At 37.2% G+C, this 19,908-nt stretch overlaps 1 protein-coding gene across 1 annotated transcript in view; it reads right to left on the bottom strand.

Moving 5' to 3' along the window:
- The window catches only part of LOC145263839 (ubiquitin carboxyl-terminal hydrolase MINDY-3-like), a 77,694-nt gene that overhangs the window by 19,812 nt on the left and 37,974 nt on the right, over positions 1-19,908 (bottom strand). The window contains exon 10 of the mRNA XM_080120914.1: positions 12,138-12,210. Coding sequence (XP_079977040.1) covers positions 12,138-12,210 — 73 coding nt within the window. The remainder of the gene's footprint in view (positions 1-12,137; positions 12,211-19,908) is intronic.

Genomic DNA, 19,908 nt, shown 5'->3' with positions numbered 1-19,908 from the left:
CAGGGTAGATTTTATATTTATTTGGCACAGGAGGTGGCGACGCATACTTATTTTGCACAGGAGTCGGCAACACATACTTTAAACAGGGTGGCTTTTATACTTATTTGGCTCAGGAATAGGTGATACGTACTTGGCACAGGGTAGATTTTATACTTATTTGGCACAGGAGTCGGCGACGCATACTTATTTGGCACAGGAGTTGGCGACGAATACTTATTTGGCACAGGGTGGCTTTTATACTTATTTGGCACAGGAGTCGCCGACGCATACTTATTTTGAACAGGAGTCGGCAGCACAGACATTGAAACAGGGTGGCTTTTATACTTATTTGGCACAGGAATAGGTGATACGTACTTGGCAGAGGGTAGATTTTATACTTATTTGGAACAGGAGTCGGCGACGCATACTTATTTGGCACAGGAGTTGGCGACGAATACTTATTTGGCACAGGGTGGCTTTTATACTTATTTGGCACAGGAATAGGTGATAGGTACTTGGCACAGGGTAGATTTTATACTTATTTGGCACAGGAGTCGGCGACGCATATTTATTTGGCACAGGAGTTGGCGACGAATACTTATTTGGCACAGGGTGGCTTTTATACTTATTTGGCACAGGAGTAGGTGATACATACTTGGCACAGGGTAGATTTTATACTTATTTGGCACAGGAGTCGGCGACGCATACTTATTTGGCACAGGAGTCGGCGACGCATACTTATTTGGCACAGGAGTCGGCGACGCATACTTATTTGGCACAGGAGTCGGCGACGCATACTTATTTGGCACAGGAGTCGGCGACGCATACATTGAAACAGGGTGGCTTTTATACTTATTTGGCACAGGAATAGATGATACGTACTTGGCACAGGGTAGATTTTAGATTTTATACTTATTTGGCACAGGAGTCGGCGACGCATACCTATTTGGCACAGGAGTCGGCGATGCATACTTATTTGGCACAGGAGTCGGCGACACATAATTATTTGGCACAGGAGTCGGCGACGCATTCATTGAAACAGGGTGGCTTTTGTACTTACTTGGCTTAGGAATAGGTGATACGTACTTGGAACAGGGTAGATTTTTTACTTATTTGGCACAGGAGGCGGCGACGCATACTTATTTGGCACAGGAGGCGGCGACGCACACTTATTTGGCACAGGAGGCGGCGACGCACACTTATTTGGCACAGGAGGCGGCGACGCACACTTATTTGGCAAAGGAGGCGGCGACGCATACTTATTTGGCACAGGAGGCGACGACGCATACTTATTTGGCACAGGAGGCGACGACGCATACTTATTTGGCACAGGAGGCGGCGACGCATACTTATTTGGCACAGGAGGCGACGACACATACTTATTTGGCACAGGAGGCGGCGACGCATACTTATTTGGCACGGGAGTCGGCGACGCATACATTGAAGCAGGGTGGCTTTTATACTTATTTGGCACAGGAACAGATGATACGTACTTGGCACAGGGTACATGTTATACTTATTTGGCACAGGAGTCGGCGACGCATACTTATTTGGCACAGGAGTCGGCGATGCATACATTGAAACAGGGTGGCTTTTATACTTATTTGGCACAGGAATAGGTGATACGTACTTGGAACAGGGTAGATTTTATACTTATTTGGCACAGGAGTCGGCGACGCATACTTATTTGGCACAGGAGTCGGCGACGCATACTTATTTGGCACAGGAGTCGGCGACGCATACATTGAAACAGGGTGGCTTTTGTACTTATTTGGCACAGGAATAGATGATACGTACTTGGCACAGGGTAGATTTTTTACTTATTTGGCACAGGAGTCGGCGTCGCATACTTATTTGGCACAGGAGTTGGCGACGAATACTTATTTGGCACAGGGTGGCTTTTATACTTATTTGGCACAGGAGTCGGCGACGCATACTTATTTTGAACAGGAGTCGGCAGCACATACACTGAAACAGGGTGGCTTTTATACTTATTTGGCACAGGAATAGGTGATATGTACTTGACACAGGGTAGATTTTATACTTATTTGGCACAGGAGTCGGCGACGCATACTTATTTGGCACAGGAGTCGGCGACCCATACATTGAAACAGGGTGGCTTTTATACTTATTTGGCACAGGAATAGATGATACGTACTTGGCACAGGGTAGATTTTATATTTATTTGGCACAGGAGGTGGCGACGCATACTTATTTTGCACAGGAGTCGGCAACACATACTTTAAACAGGGTGGCTTTTATACTTATTTGGCTCAGGAATAGGTGATACGTACTTGGCACAGGGTAGATTTTATACTTATTTGGCACAGGAGTCGGCGACGCATACTTATTTGGCACAGGAGTTGGCGACGAATACTTATTTGGCACAGGGTGGCTTTTATACTTATTTGGCACAGGAGTCGGCGACGCATACTTATTTTGAACAGGAGTCGGCAGCACAGACATTGAAACAGGGTGGCTTTTATACTTATTTGGCACAGGAATAGGTGATACGTACTTGGCACAGGGTAGATTTTATACTTATTTGGCACAGGAGTCGGCGACGGATATTTATTTGGCACAGGAGTTGGCGACGAATACTTATTTGGCACAGGGTGGCTTTTATACTTATTTGGCACAGGAGTCGGCGACGCATACTTATTTGGCACAGGAGTCGGCGACGCATACTTATTTTGCACAGGAGTCGGCGACGCATACTTATTTGGCACAGGAGTCGGCGACGCATACTTATTTGGCACAGGAGTCGGCGACGCATACTTATTTGGCACAGGAGTCGGCGACGCATACTTATTTATCACAGGAGTCGGCGACCCATACATTGAAACAGGGTGGCTTTTATACTTATTTGGCACAGGAATAGATGATACGTACTTGGCACAGGGTAGATTTTATATTTATTTGGCACAGGAGGTGGCGACGCGTACTTATTTTGCACAGGAGTCGGCGACACATACTTTAAACAGGGTGGCTTTTATACTTATTTGGCACAGGAGTTGGCGACGAATACTTATTTGGCACAGGGTAGATTTTATACTTATTTGGCACATGAGTCGGCGACGCATACTTATTTGGCACAGGAGTTGGCGACGAATACTTATTTAGCACAGGGTGGCTTTTATACTTATTTGGCACAGGAATAGGTGATATGTACTTGGCACAGGGTAGATTTTATACTTATTTGGCACAGGAGTCGGCGACGCATACTTATTTGGCACAGGAGTTGGCGACGAATACTTATTTGGCACAGGGTGGCTTTTATACTTATTTGGCACAGGAATAGGTGATACGTACTTGGCACAGGGTAGATTTTATACTTATTTGGCACAGGAGTCGGCGACGCATACTTATTTGGCACAGGAGTTGGCGACGAATACTTATTTGGCACAGGGTGGCTTTTATACTTATTTGGCACAGGAGTCGGCGACGCATACTTAGTTTGAACAGGAGTCGGCAGCACATACTTTGAAACAGGGTGGCTTTTGTACTTACTTGGCACAGGAATAGGTGATACGTACTTGGCACAGGGTAGATTTTTTACTTATTTGGCACAGGAGTCGGCGACGCATACTTATTTGGCACAGGAGTCGGCGACGCATACTTATTTGGCACAGGAGTCGGCGACGCATACTTATTTTGCACAGGAGTCGGCGACGCATACTTATTTGGCACAGGAGTCGGCGACGCATACTTATTTGGCACAGGAGTCGGCGACGCATACTTATTTGGCACAGGAGTCGGCGACGCATACTTATTTGGCACAGGAGTCGGCGACGCATACTTATTTGGCACAGGAGTCGGCGACGCATACTTATTTGGCACAGGAGTCGGCGACGCATACTTATTTGGCACAGGAGTCGGCGACGCATACTTATTTGGCACAGGAGTCGGCGACGCATACTTATTTGGCACAGGAGTCGGCGACGCATACTTATTTGGCACAGGAGTCGGCGACGCATACTTATTTGGCACAGGAGTCGGCGACGCATACTTATTTGGCACAGGAGTCGGCGACGCATACTTATTTGGCACAGGAGTCGGCGACGCAGACTTATTTGGCACAGGAGTCGGCGACGCATACCTATTTGGCACAGGAGTCGGCGATGCATACTTATTTGGCACAGAAGTCAGTGACACATAATTATTTGGCACAGGAGTCAGCGACGCATACATTGAAACAGGGTGGCTTTTATACTTATTTGGCACAGGAATAGATGATACGTACTTGGCACAGGGTAGATTTTATATTTATTTGGCAGAGGAGGTTGCGACGCATACTTATTTTGCACAGGAGTCGGCGACACATACTTTAAACAGGGTGGCTTTTATACTTATTTGGCACAGGAATAGGTGATACGTACTTGGCACAGGGTAGATTTTAGGTTTTATACTTATTTGGCACAGGAGTCGGCGACGCATACCTATTTGGCACAGGAGTCGGCGATGCATACTTATTTGGCACAGGAGTCGGCAACACATAATTATTTGGCACAGGAGTCGGCGACACATAATTATTTGGCACAGGACTCGGCGACGCATACTTGTTTGGCACAGGACTCGGCGACGCATACTTGTTTGGCACAGGACTCGGCGACGCATACTTGAAACAGGGTGGCTGTTACACTTATTTGGCACAGGAATAGGTGATACGTACTTGGCACAGGGTAGATTTAATACTTATTTGGCATAGGAGTCGGTATACTTATTTGGCGCAGAAATAGTTGATACGTACTTGGCACAGGGTAGATTGTATACGTATTTGGAATAGGAGGCGGCGACGTATACTTTGAAACACGGTGGCTTTTATTACTTATTAAACACGGAATAGGTGATAGGTACTTGGCACAGGGTAGATTTTATACTTATTTGGCAAAGGAGGCGGCGACGTATACTTATTTGGCACAGTAGGCGGCGACGCATACTTGAATCAGGGTGGCTTTTATACTTATTTGGCAGAGGAGTAAGTGTACATACTTGGTACAGTGTTCCTTTTATACTTATTTGGCACGGGAATAGGCGACGCAGACTTATTTGGCACGGGAATAGGCGACGCAGACTTATTTGGCACGGGAATAGGCGACGCAGACTTATTTGGCACGGGAATAGGCGACGCAGACTTATTTGGCACGGGAATAGGCGACGCAGACTTATTTGGCACGGGAATAGGCGACGCAGACTTATTTGGCACGGGAATAGGCGACGCAGACTTATTTGGCACGGGAATAGGCGACGCAGACTTATTTGGCACGGGAATAGGCGACGCAGACTTATTTGGCACGGGAATAGGCGACGCAGACTTATTTGGCACGGGAATAGGCGACGCAGACTTATTTTGCACGGGAATAGGCGACGCAGACTTATTTGGCACGGGAATAGGCGACGCAGACTTATTTGGCACGGGAATAGGCGACGCAGACTTATTTGGCACGGGAATAGGCGACGCAGACTTATTTGGCACGGGAATAGGCGACGCAGACTTATTTGGCACGGGAATAGGCGACGCAGACTTATTTGGCACGGGAATAGGCGACGCAGACTTATTTGGCACGGGAATAGGCGACGCAGACTTATTTGGCACGGGAATAGGCGACGCAGACTTATTTGGCACGGGAATAGGCGACGCAGACTTATTTGGCACGGGAATAGGCGACGCATACTTATTTGGCACGGGAATAGGCGACGCAGACTTATTTGGCACAGGAATAGGCGACGCATACTTATTTGGCACAGGAATAGGCGACGCATACTTATTTGGCACAGGAATAGGCGACGCATATTTATTTGGCACAGGAATAGGCGACGCATATTTATTTGGCACAGGAATAGGCGACGCATACTTATTTGGCACAGGAATAGGCGACGCATACTTATTTGGCACAGGAATAGGCGACGCATACTTATTTGGCACAGGAATAGGCGACGCATACTTATTTGGTACAGGAATATATGACGCATACTTATTTGGCACAAGAATCGATGATGCATACTTATTTGGCACAAGAATCGATGACGCATTCTTTATTGTGCACAAGAATCGATGACACATACTTATTTGGCACAAGAATCGATAACGCATACTTATTCGGAAAGGAATAGGTGACATTTAAACAGGGTTCATTTCATACTTATTTTGAATAGGAATAGGTGACATTTAAACAGGGTTCATTTCATACTTATTTTGAATAGGAATAGGTGATATAAACGTGGCAGAGCATACATTTTATATTTATTCTGCAATGGAATAGTTCATAGAAAATTGGAACAATGTATACTTCATACTTATTTTGCCCATGGAATACGTGATACATACATGGCTGTAGGATATGTTTCCCATTTATTTGGTACAGGAGTAGGTGATATTTACATGGCACAGAGTAGCTTTTATAGTTATTTGCTACAAGAATAAGTGATAAATACTTGGTACAAGGTAGCTTTGATACTTGTTTGGCACAGGAATAAGTGATACAAACTTGGCAGAGGGTATTTTCTTTTTTTTTCTGTAAAGGAATAGGTGATACATACTTAGCACAGAGTAGCACTCAAATTTGTTTGGCACATGAATAAGTTGTATGAGGATATATTTAATACTTATATAGCACAGGAATAAGTGATAGTTTTTTTACAAGGTTAAGAAATAGGTGATGCATATCTAGCAAAGTGTACATTTCATACTTGTTTGGCACAGGAATAGGTTATTCCAACTTGCCATAGGATACATTTCATACCCGATTCTGCACAGGAATAGGCTATACAAATTTTGCACAGGCTAAATTTCATACTTATACGGCACAGGAATAGGTGATATATACTAAGGACAGGATACATTTCATACTTATCTTGCACAGGAATAACAGACACACTTGGCACACGGTACGTTTCATACTCATTTTACATACGAATAGATGATACATACTTGGCACAGGGCACATTTCATACTTTTTTATATGAAGGAATTAATCATAAGATATTGTAATAAGGTACACTTAATACATATTTTGTTTGCAGAATTTATGTGTTATATTAACTTTGTGCCCGTATTAATCTGTGATATAAATTTGACGATTTCATACTCATTAACATTGTAATCACAGCACAAACTTAACATATATTACTTATTGTAGTTTAAGATGACCAAAGATGTTTGCATGTTAAAGAATACTATTGAATAAACAAATTTAGTTCAAAATTTACTGTGTATAATCGAGGTATTGTTACATGATAAGGGCTGTCCCCTTTTCATGTAAGTATAAAAATAGAGAGATTACTTAAAATGAAAATAAAATGAGAGAAAGCAGAAATCGAACCTTGGATATAAGTTTTAAAGAACAGGTTTAAATGGAATGTCCAGTAAATTGTTAATTCTGATGAAATAAATAATAAATAAACTATTCATTGTTAAAAGAATGTGGATAATAAAATATGGGTTAAATGAATTAGATATGCAGGTTGAATTCCTTTGAAAACAACAAAAGAAAAAATAGGTTATTGGGAAATCAGAATGTTGGAAACGTGCAAGTCGCGCATGTTGGTTGCACGCGAGTTTGGTCACGTTGGCCGGACATGCATGGATTTCTCAATATAGGAAGTGAGAGTTAGTCAGTGAGGAACTCAGAGAGAGTCTGGAGTTTGGAATTTGAACGTCTAGGAAGCGAGACGGTCACTTTGAAACTTAATATGTGAAGCTTTGAATTCTTGGACGCAAAGCCCCCAACCGGTCAGGGAAGAATAAATGTTCAATGTGTTTTTATAACTGCGTCTCCTGTGTCCATCATTACATGAAAAAGGTATTGTCTATTTATGTGTACAATCTATTTGAAATTCATCTAAAAAATATGTGTTAGAAAGTATATGTGTCTATTTATGTTATACAAACACTGCCGTTCATACGAACTGTCAAAACATAAATGCCAACCTGTCAATCCATCGGCATAAATGGTAACCTCTCAATTATCAATCTGTCTATCTAGATATGAAAACACTTTCTCAAAATGTATTTATATGCAATCGCACTCATTTATAAACTCTCACTCAGCCTCTCTTTATATACTCTCTTGTTAATGTCCACATCTCTTCTTTAACAATGTTAATGTGTTAATGTCTTACAACATGAACTCTCCTAAGACTGCCTCATCTCTCTTAAGACAATTATTCTTACTTATAACATGAACAACAAAAGAACATTCATCATCATAAGTATAAGAATCGAATAAATAAATTATAACAGTATTATGTGTCTGAATCTGTTGTGGATTTTCAGACCAGATGAATTGCTGACGTTTAATAGAGTTGTGCCAGGAGGATATACAGCTTCCACCCTTTTTCAGTCTTTATACTTGTGACAGTCAGAGCAGTATGCCCAAATGCCAAAAGACTTCCTTTCCCCATCGATAGAAGATACCATGCTAACAAAAACATTCATTAGTATGATGTTCATGAATGCTGCACATGCATGGAAATCAGCATCTCATCTCACTAAAAAAATCAAAAAAAAATCCCCAGTTCAATGACGTAGCTGGGAACAATTATTTATTCTATAATTTTGCAGATTACAGTGTAGCTCAACTGCTGCTCTTAGAAAGCATTTTAAAATAACATTAGCAGAAAATCTCTATAAAGCTACTATTCACCCATGCATATCTAGGCTGGTGCACCTAACTACTAGCCCCTCCTTCCTGAACAATGTGCAAAAACAGGTATCGCACTATCTGCCAAACTCTCGACCCTGTCACAACACTACAGCATTGTATTCCTGTACTTCAACTGAATGTATTTCGATAAACTTAGTGCACTTGTAGTCCCTCAATGCAAATACTTTCAACTTCACTGTAGATGTTCCCAGATTCTCAGTTTCTTTTCTCAGATTGCTTGCCTTTGGAATGTCCTCTCTAGTTTATTTTAATTCTACTAATGTACAAAAATTTAAATGTAATGCAGACAAACATCCTGCTGCCCAATAAAGTCAACCAATCTAACCCCTATCGCAGTAGATCATTAACTCTTCAGTAGCAATGTTTTGTTTGAAGTGAAAAAAAAAAAAAGTCATTTTTTTTTTTTCATCCATCATATATTCATTCTATGAAAACCATTACATCTAAACCTTAAGCTTCCATGTAAACGATATATACTTATAACTGTTATACATTTTATAGCATTTAGAACTTCAGAATTCAATACACACAACTTCACAAATGGATTGCAAGCACACTACAAGTACATTTGTTATGATTTCATTATATAGAAAAACTTTTATATATATATATATATATATATATATTTTTTTTTTTTTTGACATCTAAGCACACATTTGTTAGAAAAAAAAATTAAAAATAATTATAATTATGTTCTTAAAACGTCAATAAACATATGAAAATATTTCATATATTTATAATTTACAAGAAACATCCCCTTATGAATATTAAAATCAAGATACAGTATTAAACCTCATGTCTAGTATCCTTATTCTAATTTTGATAAAAAAAAAAAAAAATGTATAAAATTTAAGTAGCAATACACATGAAAAAATTTAAATGGCTTAAAATATTTCAATATTGGTATATATAGAAAGAGCTTGAAAAGCTAAGAGAATCTTTTTAAATTTTTAAAATCCAATTAAAATCAAGGAAGTTATGACTATTTTTATGCCCTGCGTGTTTGGATATTTTCCCCTCTTTAAAACCATGTGCATTTTGTCACATTTTTTGCACTATTTTTCAGTAAAAATGCTATATCTTTGTTAAAACACAAGACTAAGCAATGAAATTTGTCATATAAATTTGCACATAAATATGCTGCGATTGCTTAAACATGCCATGTATTCATTAAAAGAAAAGTTAGAGAACTCAAAGTTTAGTTGTAATGCATTTTATGTGCCAACAACTGAAATCGAAATCTAGGATTGGTTAAAAATGAATATATTGCAATATTTCTTTGGTATTATTGTAGATTAATACGTTCTGTTACCCCCTCCCCATCTGACTGACTTTGGGTTAATGATAGGGCTAAGGAAAATTATGTGTGAACATCCTGAAGACTTGATAGAAACAAAACAAAAACAATTTTAGAATTTAGAGTGGGGGTTGGTTTCACATAAATGTAAAATAATTCACCATTTCAAGACGTTTTAGGACAGTTGACCAATTTATTGGGGAGGGGGGGATTAATCATGCGCACTTTTCTTTAAACGTTTTTTTATGCTTTTTTTTTTTTTTAACATTTATATGAGCTCATCGAGGAAGTTTGTTTAGTGGGAGCTCTGCCACTTGTACTTAGCGTTATTATTAAGGCTAAAGGTTTTAGGAGGAGGCTTGCCACTCAGACATAGAATTAAGCAAGTTTTTTTTTTTTAAGAGGGTGTTTGATACCCATTGTGAAACTTTACAAGAACTATGACAAACAGACAAAAATAAATGTTATTTATAAAAGTGACGCCCCTCTAACAAAAAACATGATGCTTGGAAAAATATCAAGTATTTAAATTCTATTTAAATATAAAAAAAGAAACAAGTTTTTGCTAAAGCTGACAAATTGTTAAAAATTTTGAATTAATGTTATTTTGATTTTTAATTACATTTCATGTCTTTTCCTACCGTTGTTATTTTTTAACTGAGCACCTACAAATATTTAAATATTGATTATTTATTTATTTTTTTTTTTTTAATAATCGGGTAAATTAGTTTCCATTCGATAATAATTCACTGAAAACATTTAAGGGACGAAAATTAGAAGTGTGTGTACCGTTCGTACACGTGAACAAAGCCATCATATTTCACATTTTCGCTTGTTAAAATATTTTAAAATTTACTACTACCCAATTTTTAAAAATATTTGTATGGTTGATAACAAAATAGCTCTAACTAAACATGTAAGAATTTTTTTTTATAACCAGATTTTCAATTTAAAAAAAAAAAAATCGATTTGGAATAAATTAAAACAAATGACTGTTTACGCCATGTTATCGCTGCTGCTGCTATCACTACAGAAGTCTTGATTCAAATTCATAACGATTTTTTCGAATATTATGTTTTTAAATTGCTACGTACCACTAGAGAAAACACTGTCCAATCATCTTTTTAACAAATAAACATAGTAAAAAAATTGTTTTATTTATTAGTGAGTGTCCGAAGAAATTTTTTTTCAAAACTTTCAATACTCATCATTTTCAAATCTTTTTTTAACACAAAAAAAAACAAAAAACGAGTGCTCAAATGAATTTCGGACACTCGAAATTATTAAAAATGACATCTCTTTTGGCTAATTTCCAAATTTCATTAAAAAATTCTTAACAGAAATGGTACGAATGTTTAGAAATTGGGGGGGGGGGGTCGTTACAAAATCTTACCGAAAATGCCGTTTTATGATGTTCACATTTTTATCACTTTATTTGTTTAAGACTCTAAAAATATATAATGTATGTTATTTACTAATTCATTTGAAAGTATATTCATTTCTGAACAAAATGGTGGTATTTTGAAGACTTAAAGTGCTTTGGTTTTTAAAATATGACTATTTTAGCAGAAATCCCTTGAAATCTGTGATTATCCAAAGCGTTTTAACGGCCATATGTATTGCTAATTTAAGGCTTAAGCTTAAGGAATCTTAAGAATTCAGTCTGATTGGTGTCTAATGAATATGTATCAACTCCAAGGTAAATGGAAATATTAGATTTTTCAATTGGGGGTGGAGTGGAGTGGGAACTGTGCCCATACCATGTTCCCTATAAAACTTTATAAAATACTTTAAAGTTGAAATTTGAAGAATATTTATTGATATCTAATACCTATTGATAAGGTTTCACGAAAAATCGATGGTATTTGGATTTTCATGAAGAGCTTCCATCCTCTTTTTACTACTTTAAAAGTAAATTAAACTAAATACATCCCATAATTGAAACCCTTACACTTGAAAGATATGTTATAATCTTTTTATGATTTATAGCTTTGGTCAGAATGATATATCTTAATTGTACTTGTGGCAGCATTCACTCAGAGTCGATTGAGCTAACTTCACCACCCGAGTTCATAATGTCATAGATTAGAGCAGATACATCTAAATCCTAATAAATAGGTATACTCAATCAAAATTCTAATATAATATATTGGCACTCCGTAGAATTTTATTTATTCCATTAACGTAATACTTACTATTCCTTTTCCGTTCCTAGATCCAATTCTTGTAGAAGTTCAACCAAGGAGGATGTAGATATAAAACCATTTCCTGGAAAAGAGTCAAAGAATAACAATTGTTAAGGTAACATTCTATCTCTCGGAAAAAACAAAAAAATTATTGACTTTGAAAGACAACTAAATATTTCATTTTAAAGCAGTTATTTGGCATAATTGATGACCCTTGACCTTTTGGCTAGGATCAAAGTGTAGTTTAAATAAATTAAAATTATCAACACATTAGGGGATATTTTAAGTAGGATTTCTCTCTAGAGTAAATGTGGTATCGTGGTGACTGCAATGATTCTAGCTAAGAGTGGAATTAACAGGATAAACAAAGGATGACCCACAACCTTCCTTTTACGCCACACTTTTGATGGCCTTGTGTCTAATTTGTTCAAAATTTTAATTGTAATTTTATTTTGCAAATAATTCCAAGTGTAGCATCAGTTTTGATAATGTCATCTGTTCTGTCTTAATCAGTGAACGAAAGATCTTTCTGGCAGCCAAATTTTCTCCACATTAAAAAAAACATGACCATGGTTGCAGGTGGGTGCCTGGCATTGTTTGGTCGTAAAAAAAAAAAACCAAAAAAAAGAAAGTGCCATCAGCCAAAAGCAAAACTGAAAGCAAGGGGGGGGGACAAAAAACAATAGAAGGTATCAATAATTAGCACATGCGTGGTTTGCAAATCGCGTTGAAAGGCAGGTTTTTATCTGACCCCCACCTCCCTCAAAGAAAACAATATTTCTACACAAAATAATTGACCATTTTTTTCCAATTTTCGGATATTATTTGCCTGAGAGTTCAGTCTTTCTAACAATGCCAAGTTAGTGCATGTATGATACGCATGAGAAAATTTTTTAGCAGACATGCAAACACGCACACTGACAGACTTTTTTTTTATAGAATAGATAATAAAATTCATCCTAAAATTGTCCACAATGATCTGTGGCATAGTAGATGAGAGAAGACTTCTTGGCCTACGGGCCAAGGTCAAAGTGTAGTATCTGTTCTTCAGATGCTGCACTTCAATTTCTTGTTCCGTCAGTGGAGGAGAAATCCTTCACGACAGAGACAATTTTTATTTCTTTCTCCACGTTAAAAAAAATAGCTGTCCCATGGGAAGGCAAAGTAAATAGGAACATTCAATTGTAAAGTTACACTCTTCTTAACATTGAAGGTTCAATCCTCACTGTGAGCAACATTCAAATTACAATTGCAAATCACTTAGGACTTTCTACTCAGTCATGGCCTATAGAATGAAAGCATGCTACACTAATGGATTAAATAGAGTTCCATTCAAAATGTACGGATTCCTTAATTCTGCCAAAGATTCCTGAATTCAACAATATACACCTGAAGAAAGTTAGAGGTTACATCGACTGAAACATGAAAACAATACTCAAGATGAGAACAGTAATCCAAAGAATAGAAAAACATGTTTGAGTTTTACTTTGTATAACTGCAAGACATCAAAGCGACACAATATTGGTTGCAGTGCATCAGATGGAAAACACTGAATTTCACTGTAAAATCTTCCATTAGAAATTGTGTAGTATTACATTTTGACTGGTACAACCATATAACATGCTCTCAATCATCTGAAATGTTTCAAGTTGCAAAGGGATGGGGGTCTTTTTTAAGATGATGGGTACATATATACGATGGTGATGAGGGAGAGAAGACATTTATACAGTTCTGTGATGTTTCTTTTAACACACATATATTAGAGAAGAGAGAGGGGGTGATCAGTTCTTTTAACACAGGAGGGGAGAGTCATTACTTATGAAAGAGAGGGGGACACATTACTTAGGATGGGTTATACAAAGTTCATTAGTAACGATGAGTAGAGACAAAGTTCATACTAAGGATGTTTCACATGTTACCTTTCATTGTTGAATGACGACACGACACAGTTTTGCAAAAACATGATGAGGACTTCTTTATTATCATATCGACCAGTCGAATGATGATGACGTCAAGGAATTCAAAGTCAATCTACATGATTAAACGTTCTCCCTTCGCTTCTAAAGGGACCCTCCTCTTGATCATGTCAGCTGTCCTCCCGACTCTGCTGACTCCGATCCGGACTTGGCTGTCTCCGATCTTCGTCTTCCCTGACTCGACTGAAACTAGCTCCTATGTTGAGAATTCATTTTTGCTATGACGCCATATATGGCTTCAAAACATGATCGACTCACATGGCCTAAACATACGTGGTTCAGCACATGTTCCCAAACCATTTTTGTAGACAAAGAATTCTCAGTAACCTATTTTTCAACCTAACTTATTTTTCAATATGTTTTTAAATTGCATTGTTCATTATTTTCTAGCTGACCTTATTTTAATTCAGTTTTCATAAAAAAAAATTGAACAATTAAATTTATTTTGCAAACAAACATATCTAAACTATTTTATATGAAATTGAACAATGCGAAATTCTAACATTCAATTTTCTGAATCTATTTCTGAACCTTGCTTACAAAGTTCAAATCTCGGTCTATCCTAATCTCATTTTCACTTATCTAATGTTCTTATTTACAAGAAGAGGCGATCCTTTTTCTTGTAACAGATGTAGATGGCCCCAAAATGCATGGTAATCCACTTAAGACAAGAAGGAGAATAGTTGAATATTACATGATCTTGGCAGGTAGCACAAACGAAATGAGAACATAAGAGAAGTTAAAAGTCATTCATTAAATATCTAACCTCAGCAGGAGACAAAATGAAAAATGTAAACAATTGTTGCCTCTGATTGGATGCCACCTATTATGAGCGACTGAATAGGAAAGTGCAGTTAGAATGTGTGTATTTGAATCAGCCAAAAAACAAGTTTTATCTTGCCTTGCAAAATATTTAAGATCTATCTGAAAACTATAATCAATGAGACAACATAAGCCTTCCGAGTGAAATTGGAAATGACAGATATGATACATGGATATCTACCATGCCTGAAGATCCAAAAAGGCTTATGGGATCGTTTAGTTGAAGTAGATAGGCTTGCTAGTAGCTAATAAAAACAAATAAATTTTTGTAACTCTGAAGAGTTATTTAAACTTACATTTTTCAGCAAAGTATTTAACATAAAAAGGCTCTATACAATCTTTTTAGAAAGATAGCATTCCTGTTATAAAAAAAATAAAATGATTTAACCTACCATGCTAATCTGGTTAAGACAAATGTCTCAACGATTGATTGAGCAAATCAAATAAGTAGCATGTTCCATTCAGCAAACAATTTCACATTCAAATGCACGTCAGTATTTGCTAGCTAATCCTGTTTGTGTTGATTGCTACTTGGATGATGGCTTTAAAATATGGCCAGCTTGATATATTTGTCGTCAGCAACTTTATGTGGCCAGCAAGCATTCAGGTTGAGAATTCTACTCATACTCTTCTAACTCGTTTCTTTCTATTTTCTTTTCATGAAATTGTTATGGAAAGGTCCTCCAGAGTAGGTGTGATGAAGTCTTTCAATGGATATTTTGCTACATAATGAATAGCATATCAAGTATGTATTTATTCCCTACATCTTGTATAAAAATAAGAGTTTTATAAGATGTATGCTAATAATTTATAATGGAGAACAACACAAATATCCAAAACTCAATTCAAATATCAGTATTTGCTAGCTAATCCTATTTGTGCGGACCACTACTCTGACGATTGCTTTAAAATATGGAGTTACACATGGTCAGCTTTATATTTCGTGGACAGAGGGCATGGTTTTATTCCCTACATCTTTTATAAAAATAAGAATTTTATAAGATTTATTTATGTACAATGGAGGAAGCATCGTTTATGATGTAAATATACAAGGCTCAAGAGTTATAGGTTTGTTTGTTTGTTTGTTTGTTCTGTTTTACGGCATATCAACCACTTTGGGGTCATTTAATGCCGAAAGGTTCGTTATGTTGTGTTAAATATTGGTTTGTTCTTCTTAAGGTTTTTCTTTTTTTTTTGGGGGGGGGGGGTCTTTCCTTATATTTTTGAGTATATTTTAGTTTCTTTCAGAAAATTGATAATTTTTTGGGGATCAATCTTGTTTAATATTGTTTTCAGATTTTTTTCTTGGTAATACTTTGTTCGGATTTGTTCAAGGTCAATGCAGTTTGTCAGTATATGGTGTATTGTGTAGGGTTCTTGACACGTTATACAGTTTGGTGTCTCCTCCCCTTTTAGTAGATGTGAGTGGGTGATGTGAGTGTGACCTATTCGCAGTCTGGTCATTACTACCTCTTCCTTTCTTGTTAACTTTTTGGTGTTTCTCGTTCCAATATTTGGTGTTATTTGGAATAGTTTGTTTTTGGTGCATGAGCTCCAGTTTTCTTGCCATTTTCTCTTCAAAAATGTGTTTATTTTAGTCTTTAGGTCTGTATAGGGGATTTTTCCACTTATGTGGTTTTGTTGCAGAGTTTCCTTTGCTGCCTTATCTGCTTGTTCATTCATGTATATGCCGATATGGCTTGGTATCCAGCAAAAGATAATGTTTTTTTTCATGGTTATGGCATCTATTTTGTTTAGCAATTTTGTAATAAGTGGGTTTGTCATTTTTTTTTCTTTTAGAGATATGAGTATTGAAAGTGAGTCAGTAAATATGATATATTTTTGATGGTCATCATTGGTTATTATATTCAGTGCCGAATCTATGGCTGTTGCTTCTGCGCTGAAAATAGAAGATTCGTTTGGGAGCCTTTTCTTTAGTTTTATTTTTTTGTGGATGGCTGCGCATTCTACTTTATCTCCATCTTTTGATCCGTCAGTGTAGATTTGTGTATATTCTTTGTATGTATTCTGGATGATAAGTAGTTCTTCATGGAAGGTTGATGGGTGGGTTTTCGTTTTGGGATATTTATTTAATTTTAATATTATGTGTGGTTGTTTGATCATCCAGGGTGGAGTTTTTGATTTGTTATATTTATGTATTTTTGTAATGTCCATTTGGGCTTCTGTGAGAAGGTTTTTTATCCGGAGGCTGTAGGGCTTGATGATATTTTCTTTCTTGTTGAAGAGATGTGTGTATTGTGGGTGGAGGGTACATTGGTATGCAGGATTTGTTGGACACGATACCAGCTTTAGGTAATATTGTAGCGCTAACTTCTGTCGTCTTAGAATCAGTGGAGGCTCATGGGCCTCTATATAGAGGCTTTCTACTGGAGAGGTTCTAAATGCTCCCAAGGCTAATCTTAATCCTTGATGATGGATTGTATTTAGTTCTTTTATGTAGGACTTCCTTGCTGCTCCATAGATGAAGCATCCATAGTCCATTTTAGATCTGATTAGGGTTTGGTATAATTTCAATAATGTGACTTTGTCTGCACCCCAATCGGTGTGTGCTAGGACTTTGATCAATTGCATTGTCTTTTGGCATTTTGCTTTTAAATATTTTATATGCGGTATAAAGTTCAATTTTTTATCGAATATAATACCTAAATATTTATGTTGGTCGGTGAGTGGGATGTTCTTGTTATCCAGTTTCAGGTTGGGGTCGTGGTGGAATTTTCGTAATTTGCAAAAGTGGATGCATTTAGTTTTTTCCTCTGAGAATGTAAATCCATTTTCTATGGCCCATTTGTTTATTTTATTCAGACAGAGTTGTAGTTTGCGTTCGGCTGTTTGTATATATTTAGATTGGTAGTATATAAGTAGGTCGTCCACGTATAGGGCGTTTTCAATTCCTGGGTCTATGTTTTTTATGATATTGTTTATTTTAATGTTGAAGAGGGTGACAGACAGGATACTGCCTTGGGGGACCCCCATTTCTTGATCTTTTTGGACTGAATAAGTGTTGTCCATCCGTACTTGGAAGTTTCTATTTGTTAAGAAATTTCTGATAATTTCTGGCATTCTACCCCTAAGTCCTAGTTCATACAGGTCTTTTTGGATTCCGTATTTCCAAGCGGTGTCATACGCCTTTTGCATGTCAAAAAAAATTGCTATTAGATGTTCTTTTTTTGCAAATGCTTCTCTTATGCGTGTTTCCAGTTTTATTAAGTGATCGGTGGGGCTTCTATTTTTCCTGAAACCCGACTGGCTTTCTGTAATTAGATTTTTGCTTTCCAAGTACCAATTTAACCTTTCGTTAATCATTCTCTCAAAAGTTTTGCACAAACAACTAGTTAGTGCAATGGGTCGGTAGTTTGTTGGGTTTGTATGGTCTTTTTTTGGTTTGGGTATTGGGATTACTGTTGCCTGCTTCCAGTTTTTTGGAATGTTGTTAGTTATCCATATCTCATTGTAAATTTGTAATAAGTAGTCCAGTGATGGTTTTGGTAGTTTTTTGAGGAATTGATAATGGATCTCGTCGGGGCCGACTGCTGTATCGGGAGATTTGTTTATTGCCTCCTCTAGTTCTGCACTGTTGAATAATTGATTGTAGTTTTCTTCATTTTTTGATTTGAAGTTTATTTTTATTTTTTCTTCATTTTTCTTTATAGCTTGGAATTTTTTATTTTGGTTTTTTGATGATGAGTTCATTGAGAATTGTTCTGCTAATTTATTTGCGATATTTTGTTTGTCGGTAATCTTTGTGTTGTCGCATATAAGGTGTTTAATAGGGTTCTTTGTATTTTTTCCTGCTATTTTTCTGACCATCTCCCATACTTTTTTGGGTTTTGTGTTTTGATTAATTTTTGTTACATAGTCTTTCCACGAGTTCCGTTTTGATTCTTTGATAGTTTTCCGTGCTTTGGCTTTGCTGTTTTTATAGGTGTCCAAATTTTCTTTCGTTGGACTGTTTTTGAATTTCCTTAGGTTTGCACGTCTGGCTCTTATAGCTTCTTTGCATTCTTTATTGTACCAGGGTTTGTTATATTTTGTAGTAGTGGAACTTTTTGGTATGTTCTCCTCGGCTATTGTGAGTAGGGTGTTGCTGAAATATGTGATGTGTTCTAAGTCAGGATTCGCTTCAGGTATTAATCTGTATTGACATGTATTTTGGAAATTTTCCCAATTTGCCTTTTGTAAATTCCAGCGGGGTGTTTTGTCTTCTGGCTTGGGATTCTCGTTTTCTATTATGATTGGGAAGTGGTCACTTCCGCATGTATCCTTATGTGTTCTCCAGCTATAATCCATGTATATAGTTGGGTCACATAGTGTTATATCGATTGCTGATAGGGTTCCCGTTGGTGGGTGCATATATGTATTCTCTTTGTTGTTGAGTAGGCATAGATCATTTTGGTTAATTATTTTTTCTATGGTTTGGCCTCTTTTGTTGTTTTTTTTACTGCCCCACCATATATTGTGACTATTGAAGTCTCCCAACAGTAGAAAAGGTTTAGGTAGTTGTTTGATTATATTGTTTAATTCTGTTTCGTTTATTGTTTCATTTGGTGGTATATAGAGTGAGCATAGGGTTACTGTTTTGTGTAGTGTTGCAGTTATTGCAACAGCTTGCATATTTGTTTTTAAGTTCACTTTGCTGTGTGGAATGTTTTCGTTTATCAGTATTGATGATCCACCGGTGGCTTTGCATGATAATTTGTTTATGTGGTTGTATATTGAGTAGTGTTTTATGTTAATTTTGTCATTTTCTTTTAAGTGTGTTTCCTGTAGGCAAATTATTGCAGGACATAAGGATTTGATAAGTATTTGCATTTCTTCGATATTAATTTTTAATCCTCTTATGTTCCACTGTAGGATTTTGTTAGTCATGGTTTATATTTTCTTTTGGTTTTGGACTGTTGGTGTTTATGTCTACGTCCATAGTTTCGATGTTAGTTTGGGTGTTTCTTTTGGAAGTGGATGGT

The sequence above is a fragment of the Euprymna scolopes genome, chromosome 39, assembly GCF_053919585.1.
Source record: "Euprymna scolopes isolate OS-2025 chromosome 39, ASM5391958v1, whole genome shotgun sequence".
NCBI lineage: Eukaryota > Metazoa > Mollusca > Cephalopoda > Sepiida > Sepiolidae > Euprymna > Euprymna scolopes.
Note: the sequence above shows the minus strand (reverse complement) of the source record. Positions and strands in the feature narration are given on the sequence as shown.